Source organism: Brassica oleracea, chromosome C1, assembly GCF_000695525.1.
Source record: "Brassica oleracea var. oleracea cultivar TO1000 chromosome C1, BOL, whole genome shotgun sequence".
Taxonomy (NCBI): Eukaryota; Viridiplantae; Streptophyta; class Magnoliopsida; order Brassicales; family Brassicaceae; genus Brassica; species Brassica oleracea.
The window spans coordinates 28,643,470-28,670,003 of NC_027748.1; the positions used below are offsets into that span (position 1 = coordinate 28,643,470).

The 26,534-nt window shown below is 31.8% G+C and overlaps 1 protein-coding gene across 1 annotated transcript; it reads right to left on the bottom strand.

The window, feature by feature from the left end:
• Positions 1-22,280: 22,280 nt before the first annotated feature.
• On the bottom strand, positions 22,281-25,363 carry LOC106313058 (G-type lectin S-receptor-like serine/threonine-protein kinase SD1-29). The gene is made up of 7 exons (XM_013750787.1): positions 24,070-25,363; positions 23,855-23,965; positions 23,635-23,771; positions 23,354-23,564; positions 23,025-23,262; positions 22,786-22,936; positions 22,281-22,708 (listed from the first exon to the last, which is right to left on the bottom strand). Exons 1-7 carry the CDS (start codon positions 25,331-25,333, stop codon positions 22,397-22,399), a joined length of 2,424 nt encoding a protein of 807 aa, XP_013606241.1. The 5' UTR covers positions 25,334-25,363; the 3' UTR covers positions 22,281-22,396.
• Between the last annotated feature and the right edge of the window lie 1,171 nt (positions 25,364-26,534).

Below are 26,534 nucleotides of genomic sequence, written 5' to 3' on the forward strand. Positions count from 1 at the left end.
AATTTCAGTCAAGAAAAAATCTATATTATCACGTTGAAACCAGAATCACCACCATCATCATCATCATCATCATCACCATCTTACATGAACATAACATGACCACTTCATCATGCGTTTTTTTCCTATTTGGTCATAATCTGAGAATAACAAAATGCTCCTCGTCACCCATCATCATTTCTTTTCCAACAACAATTTCAATCTTGCTTTCATTGAAATCACACCCTTAGCCTTTTGGAAGAGTTGGATTTGTGGTTAGATCATACTCATCTTCACCGTAAGAGTTGGATCAATGTTTACATCTCCCCAAATCTAAACTGTCCAATCGGGAAGGTGAAATTGAGCAATGATAGTGGTGATAAGTGAGGGATACATGGTTCACTTTAAAATGAAAGGATAAGCTTGTAGTATTTAACTAAATTGTACAAGTGAAAAAATAGAAACAAGAAGAACGAAAATGAAAGCTTGAAATAGCATCATAAAAAATATAGAAAAGAGTAAAATAATTTTGTTAGGTTATAAGGTAAATGTGTTAGATAATTTAGTTAATGGGTTTTGGTCTTTTATTCTTATCAAAGTGTGCTTCAATATAGAAATGACTTTGTAATTATATCTCAAAAAGTGTCCCAGAATGTAATTGTTTCGCTGGTTATTGACTTTTGATACCATATTACACCATGAGAATAAGCATTCATTTTTTTTTATATTTGAGGGCTTTCAAATTAATTACAATTAATGCACCCTTGTAACCTTTTTTGCCACTTATTTTTTCTTCTAATTTTTTACATACTTGATGCTTTCAAGCACATTCTTAATTAACTCAACAATCTATATAAATATTAGAAAATGTTTTTTGTATCGAACATGCTTTTATCAGATTTAAACTTCGCTTCTTTGGTGTTTCAAGAAATTTAAAAGATAACTTTAAATTTTGATTCTCTTAAAAAGAAATTGCATCATCCATAACTTTACTTGGTGTAATAAAATTTATAAATGGTGTACCCAAAATAACATTTTGATATATATCGTCTGTAAGGACAAATGCAATTTCAATAAAAATATTTTCTTTTAAAATTGATCCTCCACTATAAATGTTATATGAAGTTTAAAGTTACTTGCATCATATAATTTTTCTCGAGTTTCAAGATGAAAACATTTTGGAATGAGCTCAAACTTAATGTAATTTAGGTCTGGACCAATGCCGAATAATGCAATTGTATCACTTTTTTAATTTTCATAAAAAAATAATGGTGACCCTAATATTATATTTTTGAGAGGTTATTTCTCTCAAAACAAAAATTAAATCATTGGGGGCCATATCTAGGAACTGAATTTTTTCTTTAAGATTTTCATTTTTGGTATCTAAGCAATCATTTTTTTGTACTTCAGAATGATAACCTTTGATTGAAGATTTAATGGAGTGAAAATACTCAGAATCTTGTTTTGTTTTTATTTGAGAACGGTTTTCAGATCATTTTTACTTCTTTGATTTCAATCCTAAGATCTTGTATCGTTGTTCTCAAAATGTATTTCTTTGTTTTTTAAGAATGGTGGTAAGATCATATAAGGATTTGGAGGATGTTGGACTATGAGATTTTGGAGAACTATCAGTGTTTTTTACATCTTTTTCATTTATGGAAGAAATGATTTTTTCCAAGAAATTTTTGTTTTAGGTTAGTATCTGAAATGGAATGTAAGATTTCAAGTTGTAATTCTTGATCTTTTCTAAGGACATGAATATATTTTTATTTGACTCTGAACTAGATGATGAACTATTTAGTTCATCAACTTGACGGAACTTTTCAAAAGACATTGATGAATCAGATTCATAAGATGAAGAAGAATCATCCAGCAAAAGATAAGAAATTTTACTTGAAATTTTATTCCGAGGTTGAGTTCTTGGGGTTTACGTTTGAAACGATAAAATTTTAAAGTTTGGCCATTTTTATTGAATTTGTAGCATGTATATAACTATATACAATCTAATAAAATAAAAGTCAAGATAATATAACCTTATGTTGAGAGAAGGAATGAGGCAAATGTAACATCAGTACATCACAACAGAAAACTACGATACTTTATTTTTTCTAACTGCCACACTACACAGCATGAGAGTATTATATTTGTTGTCTAATACTTTTTTGAACGACTGAATGTTGAACTAGTAACCGATTATTTATAGATGATGAATTAATGTTTTTAAAATTAATTTATTTCACTGATAATTATCTATTGGCTAAGAAAATTGTGGAATGGTCAAATATCTCAAAAGCTATGGTGGTAAAAACACTTGCAGAAGGCAAAAAAAGACAAAAATATGCCACATTGTGCATGTCTTCTGCTTTTATTTCTAGAAACATAAAAAATGTGAATGGCTAGCACATGACAGAAAAGCCAATATGCAGTACAACTGTCATTATAATGCCTCTACATTCACACACTAAATGACTTTTGTTTTCGTATATTGTTTTCCACTTATGGTCTTGTTCAGTTGTTTGTCTTCTTCTATTAAATTTCTCAGTATAAAATAATTTTAGAGTAAACGCGAATGGGTGGAGAATCTTTAATGATGGCTGGATCTCACCATTTGGTAACCAATCAGGTGAAAAAAAAATGAAATATCATAAAAATTGTGACTTAGCAAAGTAAAACAGTAAAAAAAAAAAAAAAAAAAATAGAAATAGTGTGATTGGTAATTTTAGTAGTAAATTAAAGAAATGACAAATAGAAATGAGAGAAAATGAAAAGTGAAAAAGGTGGAAAAATATTACTTAAACAAAACTGAGCGCAACCATGAGTTAATTTTTTTATTGTTTGGATCATAAAAAAAATAAACATGCAATAACGATGATTTACTTGATTGACAACTGCTAGTATAACATGGGGTAAAATATATTCCACATTTATTAGTTGGGTTAAATATACAATACAATCAAAGCTGAAGAGAAAAATCACAAATCCAGTGTAACATTTTTTTATGTGTATTGTGAAGTAATTGATAAGACTATTTTTATTCATTTTAAGAGTAAATAGACAAAAAATAGAACTTAATTGGATGAAAATAGAGTAACTTAGAGAGTGTGACTGACAAACATTAGAATAAATGAGAGTAATTAAATGGAAGTAAGTTAGAGTAAAAGTTATATAATAAATGAAATATATAATAAATAACAAAAGTAAAAAGTTAGTTGTAGTGACATTTTCACTTCAAAAACAAAAAGAGAAAAATAAGATGGTCTACCTTCGTGTTTCAAAAAAAAGAAAAAAGATGGTCTACTTTCATTTAAATAGTAACTAGTAAAATAACAAAGAAAATATTAATTTTTTTCCACTTGATTGGTAGTTTTTTAGCTGAATGTAGAGTAAATTATAAAATTGAGTAAGCTTTTACTATAAAATTACAGTACAGTCACACCAGTTTTTTCTTATTATCGCTCAACATGGCGTAAATTTGTTATCCTCTTTATCCAATTACAATCACAAGTGGACCACTTACTTTATCTGTTATAATATTTTAAAATGGTAGTTTTCTCCTTATAACGACTATTATATGATTCTCTCATCTTAGAATAGTACACTCATATCAATACACATATTTAAATCTCTTCATCTCCCTTTCACTTTGTTTTGATAAAGAAAACACGACAACATTAATAATATTCACGCCCGGTAGAACAAGAACTCCTCTCCTTTCGAGTATTCAATCTCTCCTTTTCAATCTATTTCTTTCTTTGTTTCAATGTTTCTTATTGTTGCATTTTCATTGGTCACAATTATTGTATATATAGAAACCATAAATTACAATGGTTAACCACAAAAGATTGCAATGGTTAATCGACTTGCAAAGGTTAAACACCATAACTTACAATGGTTAACAATCAAATATTCAATGGTTCGTTTAAACCGTTGCAAATATTCATCCAAACAGTTACAATAATTCATTTAAATGGTTACAATTATTTATTTAAATCTCAACCAGAAATTTATATATATAAAGTTAAAATGAATTTCAAAAAAAAATATGGAATTGAAAAGACATAAGTGAAAAAGATGCAATTTTCCAAATAAAAATAGTAATTAACAGAAAATATAATATACGGTTACGAAACACACAAAACATAATAAAAAATAGAAATGACATAAATTAAAAAGAAAAAAAAAAAATATATATATATATATATATATATATATATATATATTTTAATGAAAACTGTTATAAACAAAAAAGTAAAATAAACGGTTATGAACAAAATGTAAAATAAACAGACATGATTAAATTATAATGAAAAGGCATACATGTTGAAATTAATTAGGATTGGTATTATTAATAGCTAATTATTAATTCTATATATATATATATATATATATATATTATTAATTTAAATTAAATATATCATATTTTTATATTTAAAAAGATAGTATTTAGATATGCATTAATGATTGATATAAATATAATATGAACAATTTTATATAATATATACTGTATTTAATGTAATTATTCGAAAATTAAATATGTTTAAAGAGATAAGTAATACATATATTTTGATTTTAATTACTAAAAACTAAAACTGAATTATTCATTAAAAAAAATTACAGTGTTTGCTTTAAAAAAAATTATCCATTTTTTTCAAAATAAATATGACACAATAATATGCAATATACATATAGTTGTTTGTTTATTTTTAATGAAAATTAAAATTTACAAAATGGATAATAGTTTTTAACGATTAATATATTATATATTTTAACAAATATAATTAAATTTTAATAACATTATTTTCTTTATTTACTATTACATATGAAACGCACGTTAAATTAGTGGTTGAGATCATGCTCGTGATGAATCATTAAGTCGTGATAATGGTTCGTGAAGTAGGTATGGAAAATCATCAAATCATGGAGAGAAGGAACAAGTGGGGTTGTTTCAACAAATAATGTACGTAAATTTTTAAAAACTAAATTTATTTTTTAAATTAAGTAATATTTAATAATAATTTTATTTTTAAAATAATTTAGCATAGACGTCTAGAACTACGATAATTCTTCTTGAATTTATAATCTCTTAACTAGTTGCAGAAGACTATACAATTAGATTACCATCAGGTCTTGGAAAAAAATAAAATAGAAGAAAATTTTATGAACTAACTGGAGAGTCAGTTTAATGGAAGTCGAAGATGAATGTTAGAGGCGATTAGTTAAGACGGTTGTGACAGTACAACAACATACTAAGCGGGCGTATAAGAGTAGATATTGATCAAACAACATGAAATATAAATATGTTAACATCATGGTGGGAGGATAGATGCACAGTAATTTTACAATTTTAAAATTTTGTATATTCATATAAGAATAGCTTATCATTAATAACTATATATAGCAAAAATACATAAGTATTAATTATATGACCTATTTTGTCAAATTTTCAGAAATTTACTCCATGCAATCGCAAATATATAATTGTGTTGCAAAAAAAAAATCCTCTTCCATTCAAAGATTTAGTTGACCAAATATATGGTGAACATGATGTGGAACAATATAATCATTATTCACCATACATGCTCGCCGTTCATTTCCAGCACACCAAAAATGACGAAAAAACCAATGATGATATTCATCTGAGTGGAACAGATAAATATGGTTGAACCTGATACCTTTATGTTAATCTAAGTGCATCTGATGAAGAGGCAGAAATATTGTCACGATCACCTTTTCATTCTGCAAGAGAAGTAAGTCGTCATTCTCTATACACGACTAGAAGATCATCTTCAGGTGTTCATAGTACATCATCAACACAGCGTGCTCATACAAGAAGATCCAATTTTGAAGCTTAGATTGATGAAAGATTTCGACGGATGGAGGAATCTTGTGGAAAATTTCAAGATGTTGTGCGCTCGCGTCATAACACAAAACCGACATATGGTGATGCACTTGTTGTACTCTAATCTTTGCCTATCGAGCAAATGAATACATTTTGGTAGGAAGCAAACAAGTTGTTGATGAACGACAAAGGTCTTCGTGATGAGTTTGTGAGCTTTTTAATCAACGAGTGGCGAACAACACAAGTGGAAGTGGTTATGTAAGATCAGTTGGTTCTGCATATGGTTCTCGTGGATCTTTGGCTGGTGAATCAGGTGGTTGAGGGTCCGTGGGAGCAGGTTCTAAGGGTGAAGGATCTGTTGGAGATCATAGATTTTTCTTAGGTGACATCAATGAAAATGACTGTGATGGCATAGGAAACATTGTTCGTAGTCAAACAGCAGGAGGATTTAACTCTCAAACTTCTCATAACTTTGGTAGCTTCGAGGTGTCACTTGATATGTTTTCATGATCAAGTTTTGGAAATGCTCCTGAAATGTTTAATTTTTTAATAAGAGTAGGGGCAATTATGGACAAAATTATTTTTGTTGGTCAATTAATAAAAATTTTCTTTTTATTGGTGAATAGATATTTTTTCTTCAGTTTCTAACTCTATTTTCTACATGAATTATCAGGAATTTCGAATTACTAAATTACAGTCAAAAGGAGTAAAAAAGCTTTAATGATGAAGAGATTGCGAGTTGATCTTATTAGAAGAAGAGGAGGACATGAACGCTTGCATATCTCCTATGTTGCAATATTATTCAAGATATTTTGGTAATGACCTACGAGTTCGAATCAGGAAAAAAGTTGGCTTATTATACGAGATCAAATTTACAGTAATAATATTTCATGTCAGACACTTATTAAGATGAGTCCGGAGGCTTTCACACGGTTATGTGGAATACCGCATGAGCATTATGGGTTAGAATCCTCCTGATGCATAAGTTTTGATGAGAGTGTTGCAATATTTCTAATATTTTGTTCACAAAATGATACTTATTGTGATATTGCACAAAGGTTTGGACATTCCCAAGAGACTATTTGGCAAAAGTTTCATGATGGTCTTAAAGCAATGGATGGAATGGTTGTAGATTATGTACGGCCACAAACTACCCGGGAACTTATAGCCATCTCCAACCATTTTCAGAGGGATGAAAAATATGAAACTTATTTTCATGGATTTGTTGGTGCTCTTGATGGAACGCAAGTACCAGTTATGGTCCCATCAGGTCGAGAAGGTCTCTGATTTACAAATAGAAACTGAAGTTCTACCCTTATGTTTTGGTCATATGTGATTATAAATGCTTTTAACATATTGTTTTGTTAGAATAGAGGGATCTTCCCATGTTGAGATCCTATGATGCCCGAGTGCTGGCGACTGTAATTCGAGAAGATCCAATGTTTCATATACCTCTGGAAAATAAATACTATATTATTGATTTTGGATATGCTAATGGGTACTGATATTTAGCTCGATATCAAAAATAATTTAAAGAGAGCACAAAATATCATCTATAAGAATTCAATAATGGTTAACCACCTAAAACAAGCAAAGAAATGTATAATAGGTGTCATGCGTCCCTACGTTCTGTTATGGAACAGGAATTTGGAATTTGGAAGAGAAAATGGAGGGTTCTGAATGAATTTCCTATATATGATATTTCCAGACAGAGAAGTGTAACATTTTCTACGATGGACTTGCATAATTTTATTTTCAGCATAATTTTAAAGATTATGACTTTGACAACATTGATATCGAGAATAATGGTGAAGAAGTAAAATATATTGAGAATGATGAGCATGATGAAAATAATTTCAGAAGCGAAAAAGAATCATAAGCTTGAATGTATATGCAAATAGCTCGTGGTCAGATTGATGAACAAATATGGGCAGCAAATTAACGTAGATCTCGGTGGCGGCGGCATTAAAGTATACTGTAATTTTAATATCTATTAATTTATTGTGAAAATAGCTTTCATTTATATATGTATTGTAATATGCTTAAAAATATTTAATATATTATATATTATAGTTTAATGTAATATGTATTTTGTTATATTGTTTATAAGTTAATAAATATTAAACTTTATTATTATTCATATAAACTCTATTACTTTCATTTACTCACATTTACTCTAATCACTACCAATAATATTTTCTTTTCTTTTACTCTATTTTACTCTAATTTTTCACTTTTTTTCTTCCTAATTTCTACACTCTTATTTACTATCAATTACTCTAATACTTACCAATCCCACCCTAAAATATTTTAAAAATCATATTGGCTTTGATTGGTAACATGTAGTACACTTGATTTAATTTGAGTTAAGCATTTAAATAAAAAATGTTACTAATCATGAATTACTTTTAGAATTTTGAAGTTGTGTTTGAGTTATAATTGATTATTGTTGAGTTACAATTTTGAGTTATACCCTTTGTAAAAATGATAACTCAAATCTTAAATCAACATCAAAAAAAAATCTCATGTATTAGACTCGAGTTAAATAAATTTTTTTTTGGGTTTGTCTATTAACTACCACTACCACGTCTCCTTTTTGAAACAAATTTAACAATTTACAGTATTATATAATCATGTAATTGTGTACGTGTAGCTTATATTAGTTAATACAATATAGTATTTAACAATTTAATATGGTTATATCCTTGTTAGCCAAATTATTTATCAAAATTATACAAAATAAGCTTTTCGAAGAAAATATTTTCACCTTAATTTGTTAAAAAATTATATAATTTTAGTTGTTAATTTTTTTTGGTAATTAAAAAGTTATGTAAATAAACTATTTTGTATAAAGGCCACTTTAATTAGTCATTTAAATTGTTAATAATTTTGATTTTAATATTTTTTGGTAGTTAAAAATTTATGCTCATAAATTATTTATATATATGGGAGCCTTATATACCTATGTATATTCAGTATCATTAGTTAATTTTAATATAATATATTTTATTTTTTCTAATATTTTTATTAAATTTGTAGTAAATATTATTTATATTTTAAAAAATAATAGATACTGCAACTTATACATCGAAAAGGTTACCAATCATTTATATTAATAAAATAGTAATTCATATTTTTACAGCAAACTTACCACATAAACCTACAGTTTTTACCACATAGTTTTTACTGCAAGATACATCATATCGTAATTTTTATTGTAACTCATTTGTAATACTACGTGTCACCAATCGAAGCCATAGACCAGATTTGACTCTAAAAATTGAAATCTTTCCATCCACACCAAATAACAATTTTTTAAAAAAATATTTTCCTTATTTTGTATCCCATGCTGCATCAGCAGATAACTTTGTGTTTGAATGGAGATAAGTTTTTATACGGTTCCCTCACAAGGTAGTTATTCTTTCATTCATCATATTTATTTTGTTAATTGCAGTTCAGCAAATTATAATAATAAAAAAATGTTGAACTGCTAGTTGTTCTTGATTTGTAAAGAAATTTGAATAACCATGAGTGGAGAATGGTATACTTCTCCAAGTGGGAAACGCAGATCAAGCGGATTGTGGATAACAAAATTTGATCAAGCGGATCTAACGTTATAATATAGTATGGATTTTACCACATTTAGACCATGGTATATGACATAAATTTATTGGGTTTATTATATGTGTTTGAAATCTGTTTTGGAGTATTTTCAGGTCATGTACGTTTTGGAGAATTTTAATGATTCTGGAGTTTTTTGAAGTACATAACTGAACAGATACGTCAGCAGTTTAGCTATGGATGGAGACCTTACCACGGTGATATTGAGCCCATCCTTGGAACAAGATAGAACTTTGAGTTATCTTTCCAATGCCACCGGTTTGAGGTCAATCAGCATCTTATAGCAGAAGTTATGCTCGTTCTACTGAAGAGTGGTATGTCTGCCTCGCGAGAGGAATCTATCGAAGATATGAAGGAGTGTCGATCGACGAAAGGCTCCTAATGTCGATCAACACTGACGCCAGAAGACGTGTCGAGTTTATTTAATGACCGACTTGGGCCCATAAGTCACTAGGTATTACCAGAATGCACTTGGCCGACTTTAAACTCTATTTATGTGTTTCTAAGCTGTTGTTTAGGCTATGCTGTCTTTTACGCTTTCTATGATTTCTACTCTATTGCTTTAGGTTTTCTATTAGCTTAGGAGAGAACAGAGGAACTCCTTCAGAGTCCTCTTGAAACTCCTTTTGGACTTATTGTTTGTGTTTTAGAGTAGCTAATTAGAACCCTGATCATAGGATAGTTAGGCACACGCGACAACATGGTCTACTACCTGAAATGAATTCTGCAGAGCTAGATTGCTAGAAACATGCGACGGCTAATCTAGTGAAACTAGTGAACCAATCTATCAATTCGATAACGCTTGCCTAAGGTAGCGTCGATCGACGCTATATAGCATCGATCGATGCCCGATCTGTGTTGCCATACGACAGCTGAAACATTGGACCTAGTCAATAAATTAGACTCGCGCCGACAGCCGGTCGTCTTTTGCATTAGAAATCGAGTTCTAGGATCAAACCCTACATATTTGTATGAAGTTATAAGGTCAGTAGAGGGGTATCTCAGGCAGAATCAGCTGAGCAGTGGGCTGGATGGTTTGGTTTTTAAGCTAATGTCTAGTACATGGAAGTGCCTCTAAAGTTAGCACTGATCTGATGTGGCTTGCAACATTGCAAAGGTGAAGGTAATAGTTTAAAAAATTGTGTGAATCCCTGCTGTTTCAAACCTCTTTCACAAACTATTTTATGTTTTGCTTGATGACAAGCAAAATGGTAAGTTGGGGGAGTTTATATACCATAGATTTTACAGCATTTTGGCCATGGTATATGACATTTATTGAGTCTATTATATGTTTTTGGAGTCTGTTTTAGGGTATTTTCAGGTTCAGGTACGTTTTGGAGAATTTTAGTGATTCTGGAGCTTTTTTAGGTGCAAAACTGCACAGATGAGTCAGCAGTTTAACTATGGATGGAGACCTTTCCATTGTGCGATTGAGCCCATATTTTAACACAAGATAGAAATTTGAGTTAGATTTCCAATTCCACGGGTTTGAGGTCTATCAACATCCTATAGTAGAATTATGCTTGTTCTACTGAAGAATAGTATGTCTGCCTCGCGAGAGGAAGCTGCCGAAGATATAAAGAAGTTTCGATCGACGACAGGCCCTTGATTTTGATAGACCCTGATGCCATAAGACGGCCGGGACTATATCATACTATATCATGACCGACTTGGGCCCAGAAGCACCACATAGTACCAGAATGCCATTGACCGACTCTAAACTCTATTTATGTGTTTTCTAAGTTATTGGTTAGCCTATGCTCTCTTTTACGCTTTCTATGCTTTCTATTCTATTATTTTAGATTTTTTCTTAGCTTAGGAGAGAAGAGAGAAACTCCTTCATATTCCTCTTGAAACTCTTTTGGTTTTAGTTTTATTATTAATTCTATGCATCTATTCTTTTTATGATTTTCTGTGATAATTATCACGTCTGAGTAAATCCACCTTCTAGGTTTAGGGTATTTTCTAGGGTTTTTATGTTCTTCTGAGATAGAGAATTTCTAGGGCAATTAATTAGATCCTTCACTGAATTGGACTTATTTTTTGTGTTTTAGTGTAGTTAATTAGAACACTGATCATAGGACAATTAGGAGCATGCGATAACATGGTCTACTATCTGAAATGAATTCTACTGAGCTAGGATTGTTAGATATATGCGACAGCTGATCTAGTGAATCTAGTGAACCAATCTATCAGTTTGATAACGTTTTCCTAGGGTAGTGTCGATCGGCGCTAATTCGATAACATCGATCGACGCTAATTCAATAGCATCGATCGACGCTCGATCCGTATTGACACACGACAGCTGAAACACTGGACTTAGTCAATAGATTAGACTCGCGGCGATAGCAGGTCGCCTTTTGCATTAGAAATCGAGTTCTTATAACCTGAATGAAACCCTAAGTCTAGCAACCCCTCCTCCTCCATCAACAAACAAACTCATCTATTTACTTTCCTGTTATTTATTGCTTTTTATATTACCTAACCTAGATTTATCTGAAACTCATGTCTATTGTGTGAGATATTACGCTGCTCGGTAGAATTTTATTTCTTATTTGATAGAGTTGCTCTTGGGGTAATTTGAGCACATCACACTCCAAAAATTAATCAAGCGGATCAAACGGTCCAAAAAATATATTTGAATTGTGAAAATGAATAAAAAGCAATTCAAAGTACTGTTCAAATTTAAAATAGTTTATCTAAATTTTTTTTATTAGTTTTCAATTATCATAGTTAAATTAAAATTGTTATTTAAAAAAATAAATTATAAATTCAATAAATATATATATATTTTTTGATTTTTATATATAATTATATATATAGTTTATAAATACATTAAATAAAATGCAGTTTTTCTTACAACGTTGTATAACAAAGCTTATACAAAATTCATTGGTATATTTAAAGATGTAAACAAAAGAGTAATATCCTTACTAATGTCTTTCATAATTAATTTAGTTATATAATTGATTTAGTTTCTTAATCATTTTCTATAATGTTACAAGATCCACGATAAAAATGTATGAACTCTTCCTCTAATAGTGAAAGTCGGATCTTTCATTTTTTCATGTTTGTTCCACTAATTTTGACCACTTGTGTATGATCTATTATATTTTTTATCTTTTCTCCTAAACTTGTCAATGGGGATAAAAGATAGATGGTCCACTTTGAGTGTATGACACATCTTTTGTTCCATCTCTCATTCATAGCTTTCATGTTTGGAGTGTTTTAAATGCATTTGATTCTTTTTATCTTATTGTATTTAAATTTTTAAAAACTAGTACTATATAAATTTATTTATTAATACAGTTATTAGAATTTATATTAGTATTTCAAAATTTGTTTTGGAATGTATTATATTAAATATATACATTAGATTTTGTTAATACTTCATACCAAAAATATTAAATAATATCACTATAATAATAAATTTAATAAATTTATAAACATGGATTTAAATTATAATATCTTGTTAATATTTGTTAAAATTATAAACATGGCTTCAAATTATAATATATTGTTATTATAATTTGTTAAAATTAAATTTTTGTTAATACTTCATACAAAATATATCTTATTATTTGACATCATACTTTAAATTAATTTTATATTATATGTTTCGGAAAAAAATTATATTTATGGCTTTAAATTTTTTTTAAATAACTAATTTTACATTGGTACAGTGTTTTGACCGTTTTATTCACTTTCACCATTTTCTTAAACACCCTTCACTTTCACCATTCAAACATATATTTTTAACCGCTAGACCCGCTTGATCTACATTTATACCACTAGATCCGATTATTGCACTTTTTTCCGTTCCATTCGCTTGATCCGCTAGACTCGCATCACTTGATCCTTATTTTCCATTATGGCCGTTGAATATTATTCATAAAGAAGTGAAAAGATTTCTATTTAACCATTCACATCACAAACAAGCCTTTCACCTTCCACATTTTCTAGGAATGTAACCAAAAGATGAAAAGAAGAGCTAGATTTATGTGACATCCTACTTGCAATATCTATCTATTTATAATATAATTTAAGAAGTGATTTTGTTTACTTGTCAACTTCTCTATAATTTTAGAAAATTTTGCTTATTTTTCAATTAAAATTTATCATATTAATTAAACGTAATTAAATAAGCAGTATTAAGAATTAGGATGAAAATATAATTTGAACTTATTTAAATAAGTAGAAATAAGAATTATGATAGAAATCTAAATATTTTATCATATTAGTTGAACTTAATTAAATAAGAAGAAATCAGAATTAAGATATAAATCTAAATATTTTGCTCGACTCAATCTTTAAAATCATATACATCAATCAATTTGTAAGATGTTTAGTTAGTGGAAACTTTATCATATGTAAACACTATGTAGTATTCGGAATTTAATTATTATGCTTCAGTCTTTCTCAAAAAAGAACTACATATACATAATGAATTGAAAATCACTGTATTGGTCAAAACTTTAAGATCTTCATAATTCTCAAAAAATATATATCAAAAGTATAACAAGTATTATATCCTTAGTACATATATAAAAATAAAATAAGTAAAAGTAAGATTAGAACATAATTTTAAGAACATATCTTCAAAACGAATATGTTTTATCTTATATTAAATATTTTGCTTGAAACAATCTTTAAAATAATATTTTATAGAATATGTGGCTTAAAGTTTTAATATGTATTATTTTATTTAAATAGTTAATTTACAGTTTATTATAATGAAATAATATTGTATTCATCTTTATCAGAATTTGAATCTGTAGCTATAAGACAAACAAAATTATGGGGAATTGCCAAAAATAGCACTTTGAAGATACCACTTTTCATTTCTACATTAATTAACTTTATCATTAAAATTTTAATTGGCAAAGTACCTTTATACCCCTAACTAATTAAACATAAGGCTAACTCTTCTCTCCTACATATCATGATAATTTAAATCTCATCATCTCAGATTCAAATCAGCATTGACGAATTCCGGCGGTGACAAGTTCTCCAGCGAGATCGGACGATGCTGCAGAGTTGTCCGGCGAGATCCGACGAAGCTACGGCGAGAGCCGACGAAGCTACGGCGAGATCCGACGAAGCTACGGCGAAATCCAACGACGACGAGGAGTTAAAACGTACAAGTCGACAAAAGATTAAAAGGTACCGGATAATCGATGGTGATCGTCGTCTTTTTGTTTAGTTTTAGCGTCATTTCTCAAAAATCAGTTTCTGCGAAGGGAGACGAAGATTTTGACATGAATTTTTTAAATCTCAATTTTATAAAACCTTATAAATATTTATCAATGAAGAACATATTTCTTAAGTATTTACCGATATATCTTGTTGATCCTTCCCGCTTTGAGTATTTTTCCCATATTCTTATAATCGGGTTATGATGATCGAAATATGTTCCATATGTGGAGAATGGAAACTAATAAATGGAATTCACTGGGATTTCATAGTGGATGATGAACAAGGATACTCTTTTAGTATATGATTCATGAAGATATTAGCTAGAATGCTTTGATTGTGGTTGTTTTAGAAGATTTTGGAATTGATGACAACATAAACAATGTAAATCTTAGCTATGTCTCACCTTCAAAATTAAACTTTGGTACAAAAGAGCTTCCTTGGTACATCCACAAGAGTTAAGGTAAGTAGTAGTATTTATAAAACTAAACCTTAAAATGAGTTTGTTTGATTCTGATCACAAGCATGGTCTCTGTACAGTATACAAAGAGGGTTGAGGCAATATATCCCTTGTTGAAGGATGTGGCTCTTTCACCAGATATGCCAGGAGGAAGCAACGCGATGAAACATATGTTTACTTTTGCCTTGAGATCAGCTAGAAACGGTATTGTTACATGAAATCATGTTTTAGCCGAGTAAGCTACATCAATCGCTATCTGGTGTGTGCTACAATTTATAAATACTTATAAATAATTATAAACTCTTACTAGTGGGTACAGTTATATAAGAGTTTATAAATAATACACAAAAGAGGTTCTTTGGTACAAAAGAGGCTCTTCCAGTTTTTATTAGGAATGATCTCCAAGTGGCCTCTTTTATAAGCAAACATAAAGAAAGTGGAGGACTTCTTCATTTTTGTGCAACAATTTCTGAGGTTAACTCTTTGGTCATGTTTTATTTATAAGGCTTTGTTATTTACTTTGACACAATCACTAGTTTCGTGCTTTTATATTGCAAAAATATATGTACACACTCTCTTTGATTGTGCGAAAACAGGTTGTCTATGGTAATGCCCTTGAGATATTTAGAACTCCTTTTACATTTTCATAAGGACTTAAAAATTATTATATAAGAATTACTGGGTTTATGTTGTTATGTTGCAAATGGAAAGGCATAGATCACAATTAATTATGTCAAACATGATACATACACGAAATGATGTTTCTAGTACTCAAGACTTCCTCGTTGCTGGAAGTAGCAAAATCTTTGAGGTGTTTATTACAATTTAATACTTTCAAGGACTTATAAAATAATAGTCAAAACTTATTCATTTCATGTCTGAGATTTTATTACATTGTTTACATTTATAAAGACTTATAAAATAATTTTACAATCTTATTAGTTTCATGCTTTTATGTTGCAGATAGAAACACAAAGTCACCACTGATAGTACCAAATATGATAGAACCCGAGATGAAGTTTTTAGTACACAGATTTGCCTATTCCTGAAAGTAGTAATATTCTTGAGGCATGAAGAAACAAATTATTTATAAGAGTATATAAACCATTTATAAAGGCATGAAGAATTTAATTATAAGCCTTTATAAAGGTTTATAAAACATTTATAAAGTCCATCCAATTCAGCGAAATTAGTAAACCTTTATAAATGGTTAATATACTCTTACAAATAATTTATAAACATTTATAAATGATTTCCAAATTTTATAAATGATTTACAAACTTTATAAACTGTTCTTTCATAAACTTCATCTCGGGGTTCTATCAGGGTTTACAAACTTTACAAGGGTTTATAAAACATTTACATACCCTTTATAAAAGGTTTATAGACTCTTTATAAATAATTAATAAGTCGTTATAAAAGGTTTTTAAACTTTATAAAACCTTTTATGAACATTATAAATGTTTTATTAACCCTTATAAATTATTTAAATACCTTTATAAACCTTATAAATGGTTTATTTACTCTCACAAATAATTTATAAACTTTTCAAAAGATTTATAAACTCTTATTGATTATTTACATATTCATGTAAACTCTTATAAATTATGTCACAAACTCTTATAAATTGTTTTATAAGCCTTTCTAAATAGTTATAGATTCTTATGAATGATTTTAGGGACTTTAGGGATTTTATAGAGGCATGAAAAAACAAATTGTTTACATACCATTTATAAAAGGTTTATATGCTCTTTATAAATGATTAATAAGCCGTTATAAGTAGTTTCTAAACTTTATAAAAACTTTTATGAACTTTATAAATGTTTTATAAACCCTTATAAATTATTTACATACCTATATAAACCTTATAAATTATTTTACAAATCTTATAAATTGTCTTATAAGCTTTTTTTAATGGTTATAGACTTTTATAAATGATTTAATGACCTTCTAACTGATTTCTTTTATAAACATTTAAAAACGGTTTCTAGACTTTATAAACTTCTTTATAAGCCTTTAAATAAATGGTTTATATACTCTTACAAATAATTTATGAACATTTATAAATTATTTCCAAATTTTATAAATGATTTAAAAACACTTTATAAAATTTTCTTTTATAAACTTTACAAAAGATTTATACTCTTATTAACTTTTATTGATTATTTACATATTCTTGTAAACCTTATAAATTATGTTACAAACTCTTATAAACTGTTTTATAAGCCTTTATAAATGGTTATAGATTCTTATGAATGATTTAGGGACTTTCTAATTGATCCATAAACCTATATAAACCTTATAAATTGTTTATTAACTTTAACGTTTTCATAAACATTTATAAATTGTTTATAGACTTTACAAATTCTTTTATAAGTCTTTATAAATTAAAATTATCTAGAACCTAATTAGACAACATTCACCCTTTAGTTCCAACAAAGACTAGAAGAATGCAAATTATGTAGAGATACTGACTCAGCAAAAAAAAAATCAGAGGGCAGGTTGGATTATATCCTTTGAAAGAAATTCAATATGGCCACAGAGACGCCAGCAAGCTCCTGTGTGGAATAGAGACTTCTCAAAGACTCAGATGTCACGTACAAGCACCTGCATAAGCAACAAACTTGTAACTCACTTGCATTTCTTAAAAAAAACTCAATTCTAAGAAAAAAATTATGCTATGCCTTTCAATGTCGAAAGACTAGATTATACTTGAGTTTAAAAAGTGATTCCTAGTGAAAGAAATGCAGACATGTTGACTCTTTGCATTAGAAACATCATTTCTCAAAACATATAAGTAAAAAAAGGTAAGTCTAATGCCAAACTTACCTTCGCCACCACGGGATTTTCTCATGAAGTGCATAAGGTTCGTAAAAAAATTCATGGCTTACCGTCGACACTCTAACAGCATCCTGCACTCGTAAATAGTTGATGTGAGACATCAAATCATAGGAAACAACTGACATATGAGAGAAAAATGCAAGAAAGAACAACAGAAACCGAGTTATTTAACACACAGTTTTCTGCAGCTGAGGTGGAGCATTCCCTTGCGTTGTAGCATACCTTTTATCACTGCTAAAGGGAACATACTCTGCAATCTAAGACACAAGAAAAAACAAAAAAAAATGTCAATGATTGGTCAATAAGACTTAAGAAAAAAACAAGAGCCAATGATGAATATGGTGATTACCATTGTAGATCGATGCAAATGTGTGCTGGCAAGGTCTTGGCTCTCATATAAGCTTGAACACAAGCTTCTTCCATGAGTGTCGGGAACTGAACATGTCAATTACATTACTAAATAACTCAAAAGCATCAAGTCAGAGTCAAACCAATGGAGAAATGGGATATGGATTCACTACCGTGTGAAAGAAAAGAATGAAAGCTCCTCCAACGCCCCAATTTGAAATCATCACCAACTTGACTCTAACAGAACTCATTTCCACTCCGAAAGCTGGAGACAAATGATGGAAGACAATAAAAATGGATTATTTTTAAGCTGTCGCAGCAATGGAAACATGATGCAGAAACTAAAAATTGAATTTTTTTTTGCGTTGAATTGAGATTTGAAAACTCTAAAAGGTTGATCGAGCAGCTTGTGGTAAAAGCAAACAATTCATAATTCAACGCATTTTTTCCTAAAACTTAGATTTACAAAGGGTTATAAATTTTCAAAAACTCAATGTTCACTATCGGAAATTATTCTCTTAGATCGGACTATTAATAGATAACTTACAAAATCCGAGAAAATTACTTACAAGTTGTGATTCTCGCTCGATCTCGTCGTCGTCGTCGCTCGTTCTCCCCGTCGTCGCTCGATCTCCCCGTCGTCGCTAGATCTCCCCGTCGTCGCTCGATCTCCCCGTCGTCGCTCGATCTCGTCTGCTTCTTGAGAGAAAATACACTCGATCTCGTCGCTGTCGTCGCTCGAACTTGTCGTCGTCGTTCGATCTCGTCGCCGTTGTCGTTGCTTGATCTCGTTTCCGTTGCCGTTGTCGTCGCTCGATCTCGTTGTGTTGTCGTTGCCGTCGCTCTGTCGAAGATTTCTCTCGAGGGAGAAAGAGATAGGAAATTAGGTTAGAATTGTGAGAGGGTTATTTTTGTCTTTTGCCTATTAATGATTTAGGTATTTCTGAAATTGTCTTCTTTCTAACTGTATATATGAATAGTGGTACTAAACAAAATGTAAAAGTAAAATTTCCCCCCAAAATTATTTATATCCTTAAGTTTCTTCTAATTATCTGAATTTATAGATATATTTTGACTGGAACCCTTACTTTATTAAATAATGTATTACATTAATATAAAAGTAAATGAACATACAAATGTCTTGAGAATATTTACGGGATCACTTCTATTATATTTCAGAATGTTTTGAATTAATCTTATATTGTTGATTAATTGTGTACAGAACTAAACTATACCAATAATTCATATTTATTGATGACAAAAAAATAATATTTATTGGTTAAAAAATTAATATTTATTGATAAAAAAATTAATATTTGTTAAAATTGCAAAATAAATTTATATTATATCCAAGTAATATTATAGAATCTTTTCAAATTTACTATTTTCTTAATTTAATATAAATAGTGGAAGCACCGTAACCTACTGGTTAAGGTTTAAAGGCTTCTACACCCAGGTCTGGTGTTCGAATCTCAAACTATGCAATTTATTGCAGATTACAGGAAAACCAGGTTTCAAGTCCCGGAGAGAGCGATTTATTAAACAATTATGCAGACTACAGAAGAAAGGCTTACAAGGGATCTTCAACATGGTGCAAGTAAATCTTGCCAGACATGGATCTTCATAGGACGGCTTAGGTGATGCAGTTAGGCGTAGGTCTTCAGAAGGCATGTAGTATTTTCGGTTGTCGAATCGTCTATGTAATCTTTCTCATATCATAATCGTAAGATCATAATAAATCAGCGTTAAAAAAAATAATTTAATATAAATACTATATATATATCATAACTCATATATGGTAGTTTCTCTTTTTAGCTTTTTTCATAATTCTCAGATGCATGTGCTGAGATGATTAATATAAAATTAATGTTATTCTTACATAATTTAACCAATCAAAATTTTTCTATCGATTCTTTTATCACAAAATTTATCGAAATTATTATAAATTTCAAATATATACACAACTTATTTACCAAAAGTAGTATTTAAATTATATTATCTGAGATATCGCGGAAAGTCATCTAGTTCAAAAATAAAACAAGATCTCTGTAGATTCATCAGCTCTGACACATAAACCCAAAAAACCTTACCTGTTGGCTGATAGTGAGGTATGGCTTTGATGGGAGTAGGCCTGGGCATTTCACCCGGATCCAAAGACCCGACCCGAAACATCCCGGTTTGGATAGGACCCGAACCAATCTTTCTACCCTATTGGGTTTTGTTGTGGAGGACCCGCGGGTCTTGGACCCGACCTGACCCGAACCCGAGACCCGAGTGGGGTACCCAAAAACACGAAATTTCTAGTATATATTAGGTACATATAGGTGTTTCAGTATATTTTTGGTATTGTGGGTATTTTTTTTAAGTTTCAATTTTGAATTTTCGGGTATGGTTTTGGATTTCGGGTAAAAAATTAGATTTTCAAAAATATAATTCCGATAATCAGATAAAATTTTGGGTATTTTCCATGTATTTGGGCCAGATTTTAGATAACATTTATCATATTTTTGAATATTTAAATATTTTCAAGTATTTTTGTGTGTTTTGGATGTTTTTTTAGGCCGAAACCGACATGACCCGAACCAAAACCCGACCCGAAATCGGACCCAGTCCGAGCCAACAAACTCTAATTACCCTATCGGGTCCAACTATCTAAGACCCGAACCGACCCAGACCCGAACCGACAAATTCTAATTACTCTATTGGGTCTAAATATTTAAGATCCGAAAAATTCGGACCCGACAAGACCCGGTCTGAATCCGACACGAGGACCCGAATGCCCAGGCCCATGACATGGGCGGCTCAACTATTGTTCCTATTTCTAGACTTTCAAACTTTTTTTTTAAACTTGATATCTATTCAATCATTTCATGGAACACATTCAGCGCATAACCCGAAAGTTCCAGCGTATAACGCAAAGGCGTTTACAGAAAGAGTCAGCCCTTGCCCAGAAGCATGGCGGTTCAATCCAACTCCGACAATATGGGAACAACAGTACAAATATCCATTATATCACTGTGATGCACAATTAATAACATTACTAGATTTTGACCCGCAGTTAGAAAGCACGGGTTTTTATTTATTTATTGATCGAAAACTGATTTACAAACTACCATTATTTTTGTTTCAAACCATAACAATTGAGGTTTTTGTCATTTTCTTTTCTTTTTCTCTTCAAAATAGGGTAGTTGTTTTATAATAATGTTTTGAGTTTTATGAAATGTTTTCATATCCGACCTAGATTCGTGGTTAAACCTATAGACCTGATACATTGTACATAATCCGGTTCAAATTTAATGAAAAAATAATTAATTAAAATTTTGATAGAACCCAGTAAAAACTCAAAAACTCACAATTAACCCGCGATCTGACATCATTGAATCAATAAAAACACAAAATATCTGATAGTATTTTTTTAAAAAAAAATTGATTAAATTACTCATATATTTTTTAATATAACATAAATTTGTGATTCTTTAGAATATTATGAAATTTTATTATGTTATCCAAATAAAAAATAATAATATAAAAAATCTTATTGATATGACACTATTAGTATATTTTCGTTATTAATAACCTATTATAAGTTTGTATTTTTATTTTAGATTTAAAAATTGATTTTAAGATAATTTTTAAAATATTCTTAAACACCGTAATTGCCATGTCAATATTATGTACAAAATGACATTATATACGGAAAATTGATATTCAAATATGTATATGATATATGGTGTAGGATATAAGGTTTTGGTTTGTATTGAAAATCTGCATAATATTCGAATTATCTATTTTGAATATTGATACATAGATTTATGAAAATAATAGTGTTTGTTAATTTATTTATTGTTCATAATATATTTATACTTAGAATATTTATATTAAATTTAAAGTTAGCATATCGTTTAAATATATGCCCATTAATTATAAATCCATTTAGGTGTATCTGTAGGCCTAAAACCAAAAAACTTAAATGCCATTAATAAATTTTATTAATTCCTCGCAAAAATAAGTGTATTTTTGATTTACAGCCAAACATTGTGTTTAACAATAACAAAACGTGAGATCTCAAAAATATTAAGGCTCATGAATCTATAGACTGAAGTATATATAATAAGAGCTTATCGCCCTTGGATCACAGAGTGCGTCAAGTCATTAACAGAGAAAAGATCTTTAGACATTGTTGAAACATCGTTAGAAGTTTCCACATTTTGAGTTTGCACCGCAAATATTGGCTGCTTCGGGATTGGAAGATCCGTTGTTGAAGTAATCATAGACATTACTTGAAGAGTGTTTGGTCTGTCTGCAGCTTCGTGTTGGACACAGAGAAGACCAACCTGAACACATCTGGAAACTTCATATGCTTTGCACGAATGATTAAGATCTCTATCCAAAAGATTAAATCCCCCGGACTCGCACCAAGATTCCCAAGCCTGAATACACGAAGAAGAAATTTGTAATGGTGACTAGAATTGTCTGCACTTGAAGAGAGTCAAAATCATTCACTTACATATGCAACAAGACCTTTGCGCTCATCACCAAAGGTGAATCTTGAAATCTTCTCTCCGCTGATGATTTCCAACATCAGAACTCCAAAGCTATAGATGTCAGACATCTCAGAGAATAGCCCTGCCCATGCATACTCAGGAGACATGTATCCTCTGTTCAAATATCAAAACAGTTTTCACCAGATTGTTAATAATAGGATGATAAAAGAATGAATCATTTCGTTGAAGACAATGTTCTTACAAAGTTCCTGCAACCCTTTGAGTGCTGTACTGAAATTGGGTTCCCTGAAACATCCGAGCCAATCCAAAATCCGATATTTTCGGGTTCATCTCCTCATCCAGAAGAATATTGCTAACCTTCAGATCTCGGTGAATGACCCTAAGGCGTGAGTCACGGTGGAGATAGAGAAGTCCACGCGCAATACCTTGAATGATGTTGAATCTCTTTGGCCAGTCGATCTCAAGCTTCAGAGTTGGATCTAGCAAATAACATAGAATATGTTAATGACAAGCACACCAACTAGTATTCATATGATAGAAGGAAAACTGTAAATGGAATAAAGGACAGACCAAATAGAAAGATATCGAGGCTTTTGTTCACCATAAACTCATAAATCAATAGCTTCTCTTCTCTTTCTATGCAATATCCCAAAAGGCGAACCAAGTTTCTATGTTGTAGTTTTGAGATTAATGTTATTTCATTCATAAACTCCTCTGTACCCTGACCAGAGCTACTAGAAAGGCGTTTAACGGCTATCTCCTTCCCATCTAGCAGGATTCCCTGGAAGCATAGTTTCAGATTAAATCTGGAGAGCAAGAAGGAGAAGCAAATAGAAGAGAATGTCACAAACCTTGTACACTGGACCAAATCCACCTTGACCAAGCTTGTTTGAGGAACTGAAGTTATTGGTGGCGGTTCGTATGGTATGCATCTGAAAGAAATTTACGCCAGATATATCTTGTGGCTCAAACTCATCCTTCCATGCATCTTGCACCAGTTAGTGTAAAACTCATTAAGAACAAAATATTCGGACAAGGAAAACAAAAATGCTAAGCTTTTCAGTGTCTCACCATTTTGTTTCCCTCTGTATCTCCAGAACATAAATGCGGTAAAGATCAATATTGCGACAATGGAAAGGCTGGTGATAGCACCTACTATAATCTTGGTTCGACTGCTTCCAGCTGAGACATTCACCAGAAAACAGAACATTATAATTATATTATGCGGGGTTACTAATCCAAACTGTTGTAGTCCCGGCTCTAAAGATCAATAAAACAATACTTACCCAATTCCGAACGTGCAAGACGGAGGGAGAGAGTTTCTCCATTAGACAAAAACTGAACGGTGTCTACTAGCTTCCCATTCCATACTAAGCATCCAATTCCACTTATATAAGCAAAGGCTGTGCAAGAACAGTTGCCTAGACAACCTTGGTAGCACATTTCCGCATCGAGAAAGCTTACAAATTGGTGCATATCCGGAGTCTTTACATTGTTCATATGATAGAAGACGTCTGTGTCTTTGCCTTGAGAGTTCGCCAGGCAAGATAGCTCTTTACGTCTCACACACCCACTTGTCCAGTTCCTTTTTCTCCACTCTTCATCTGACTTTGGTACAAACCCTTTCACGCATATACACTTGGGGGTACTGGATCTCACACACAGACCATAAGGCCCACAAGTACCGTATAAATCACATGAGTGTTCTGGCTCCGTAACGTGATGCATCCATCTTTTGCCTTGATCCCAGTAAATCTTCATTTCCCCCTCTGGTGTTAGGGTAATATACGATAGATTGAAGTTTCTTAACGTGGAGTAAGAGAAAGATCCTGCACCAGCTGCTAAATCCTGGACGACGGAGAATGGACTCACATATGATTCATCAAACTGTGGAAAGCCAGTGAATCTTGTTTTCGCCCATGGACCAGTTCTCCAGTAAGGCGCGGAGCCTCTTCTTATAAGGCCTTGCAAGGGGACTTGTGCTGTGATCTCCAGTGAGAAGCCCCCAGGAGATGGATCGCTGTTACTTTTCCATGAGGTCAATACACGCTTCTTGCCGAGGGAGAGATCATACATCAACGATGACTGAGGCACCATAGTATCACCAAGATTCTCGAAGCTTTGCCACAGAGTTTTTCTTGTAACATCATCGATAACAACAAGGTTTCCGGTGTCTTGAAGCTCGGCATGACACTTGTTGGATGTGAAAGCCTCTCCTGTTGACCAAATAACATCTTGTTTCCCATCAAGCAAGATCAGGCTACCGTTGCTGCTGCTGATGGTGAGATTTGCCGCAGAGTTTGTAACTGGTTTGTCTCTGTTAGCCACCCACACAACCACCCGAGGAACGATTTCCTTGAACCAGATCCCAACATACAGATTCCGGGTATTGTTAGGACTGAAGAAGCCTAACTCATAAAACCCACCAGGGGAGCTCAGAGTTTGTCCTATTGACAAAGGGCTTGATGTGTTTATAGCTGCATACCCACAGGAAGGGGAGATGATTAGTAAGAGAGAGCAAGCAAATAAAACCATAGTCATCTTTCTCATATGTTATTCCTATTTCTGTACAAGATATATTCTAAATGAGCAAACGAAAAACCATGTTGACGGTTAAGTCAATGAAAATTAATATTCAACCAAAATGAAACAAAAAAAATCGAAAAAAAAAAGTTGCTCTCATCTTACTGTCCACAAAGAATAGCGTGTAGTAGTCAACTTTCTACATTCTACAAAGAAAACAAGTTTGGAGCTTTTGAAATCTCCAAGAAGGACAATGCAGAGCTTAAAATTAATTCAATTTTGATGCAAGTTGCAAAGCTAAGTTCCAAAGAACTTACAAAAAGCTCAGTAAAACCATTTTTTTACATTAGTGCTGTTCGTTTCATTGACGCAGGTTCCTGCGGCTGCGGCTGCGTCAATTATTTTTTCAAATCTTGTTCGTTTCGTTGACGCGGTTACTGCGTCTAGACGCGGCGTCTAAACGCTGCGTCTGGCGTCTGCAAAATCTGGACGCCGAAATTATCCGCGGCTGAGTAAAAAAACTGCGTGTATTTACTGTATTTACGATTTTACCCTTGACCTAATTAATTATTTGCAAAAAAGAACATAACTCCATTGACGCAGCCGCTCTATCTTTCTTCGATAGACGCATCTTCGAGCTCCTACATCTCCGAGCTCTCTCTCTCGATCTCTGACATCTCCGAGCTCTCTCTCTCTCGATCTACACATCTCCGAGCTCTCTCTCTCGATCTCCAACGCAAACCCAGTGCTCTCTCTCTCTAACGCAGACCTCAGCTCGAGCTCTCTCTTCTCCGGCTCGAGCTCTCTCTTCTCCGGCTCGAGCTCTCTCTTCTCCGGCTCGAGCTCTCTCTTCTCCGGCTCGAGCTCTCTCTTCTCCGGCTCGAGCTCTCTCTTCTCCGGCTCGAGCTCTCTCTTCTCCGGCTCGAGCTCTCTCTTCTCCGGCTCGAGCTCTCTCTTCTCCGGCTCGAGCTCTCTCTTCTCCGGCTCGAGCTCTCTCTTCTCCGGCTCGAGCTCTCTCTTCTCCGGCTCGAGCTCTCTCTTCTCCGGCTCGAGCTCTCTCTTCTCCGGCTCGAGCTCTCTCTTCTCCGGCTCGAGCTCTCTCTTCTCCGGCTCGAGCTCTCTCTTCTCCGGCTCGAGCTCTCTCTTCTCCGGCTCGAGCTCTCTCTTCTCCGGCTCGAGCTCTCTCTTCTCCGGCTCGAGCTCTCTCTTCTCCGGCTCGAGCTCTCTC

What these genes read in the sequence shown, in the direction of transcription:
- LOC106313058 (XM_013750787.1), bottom strand. Translation starts at nt 25,333, where the DNA reads ATGAGAAAGATGACTATGGTTTTATTTGCTTGCTCTCTCTTACTAATC. An exon ending in ATACAGAGGGAAACAAAATG is followed by an intron (nt 23,772 to 23,854) that starts GTGAGACACTGA and finishes AACTGGTGCAAG; the next exon opens with ATGCATGGAAGGATGAGTTT. An exon ending in CCTCGATATCTTTCTATTTG is followed by an intron (nt 23,263 to 23,353) that starts GTCTGTCCTTTA and finishes GTTATTTGCTAG; the next exon opens with ATCCAACTCTGAAGCTTGAG.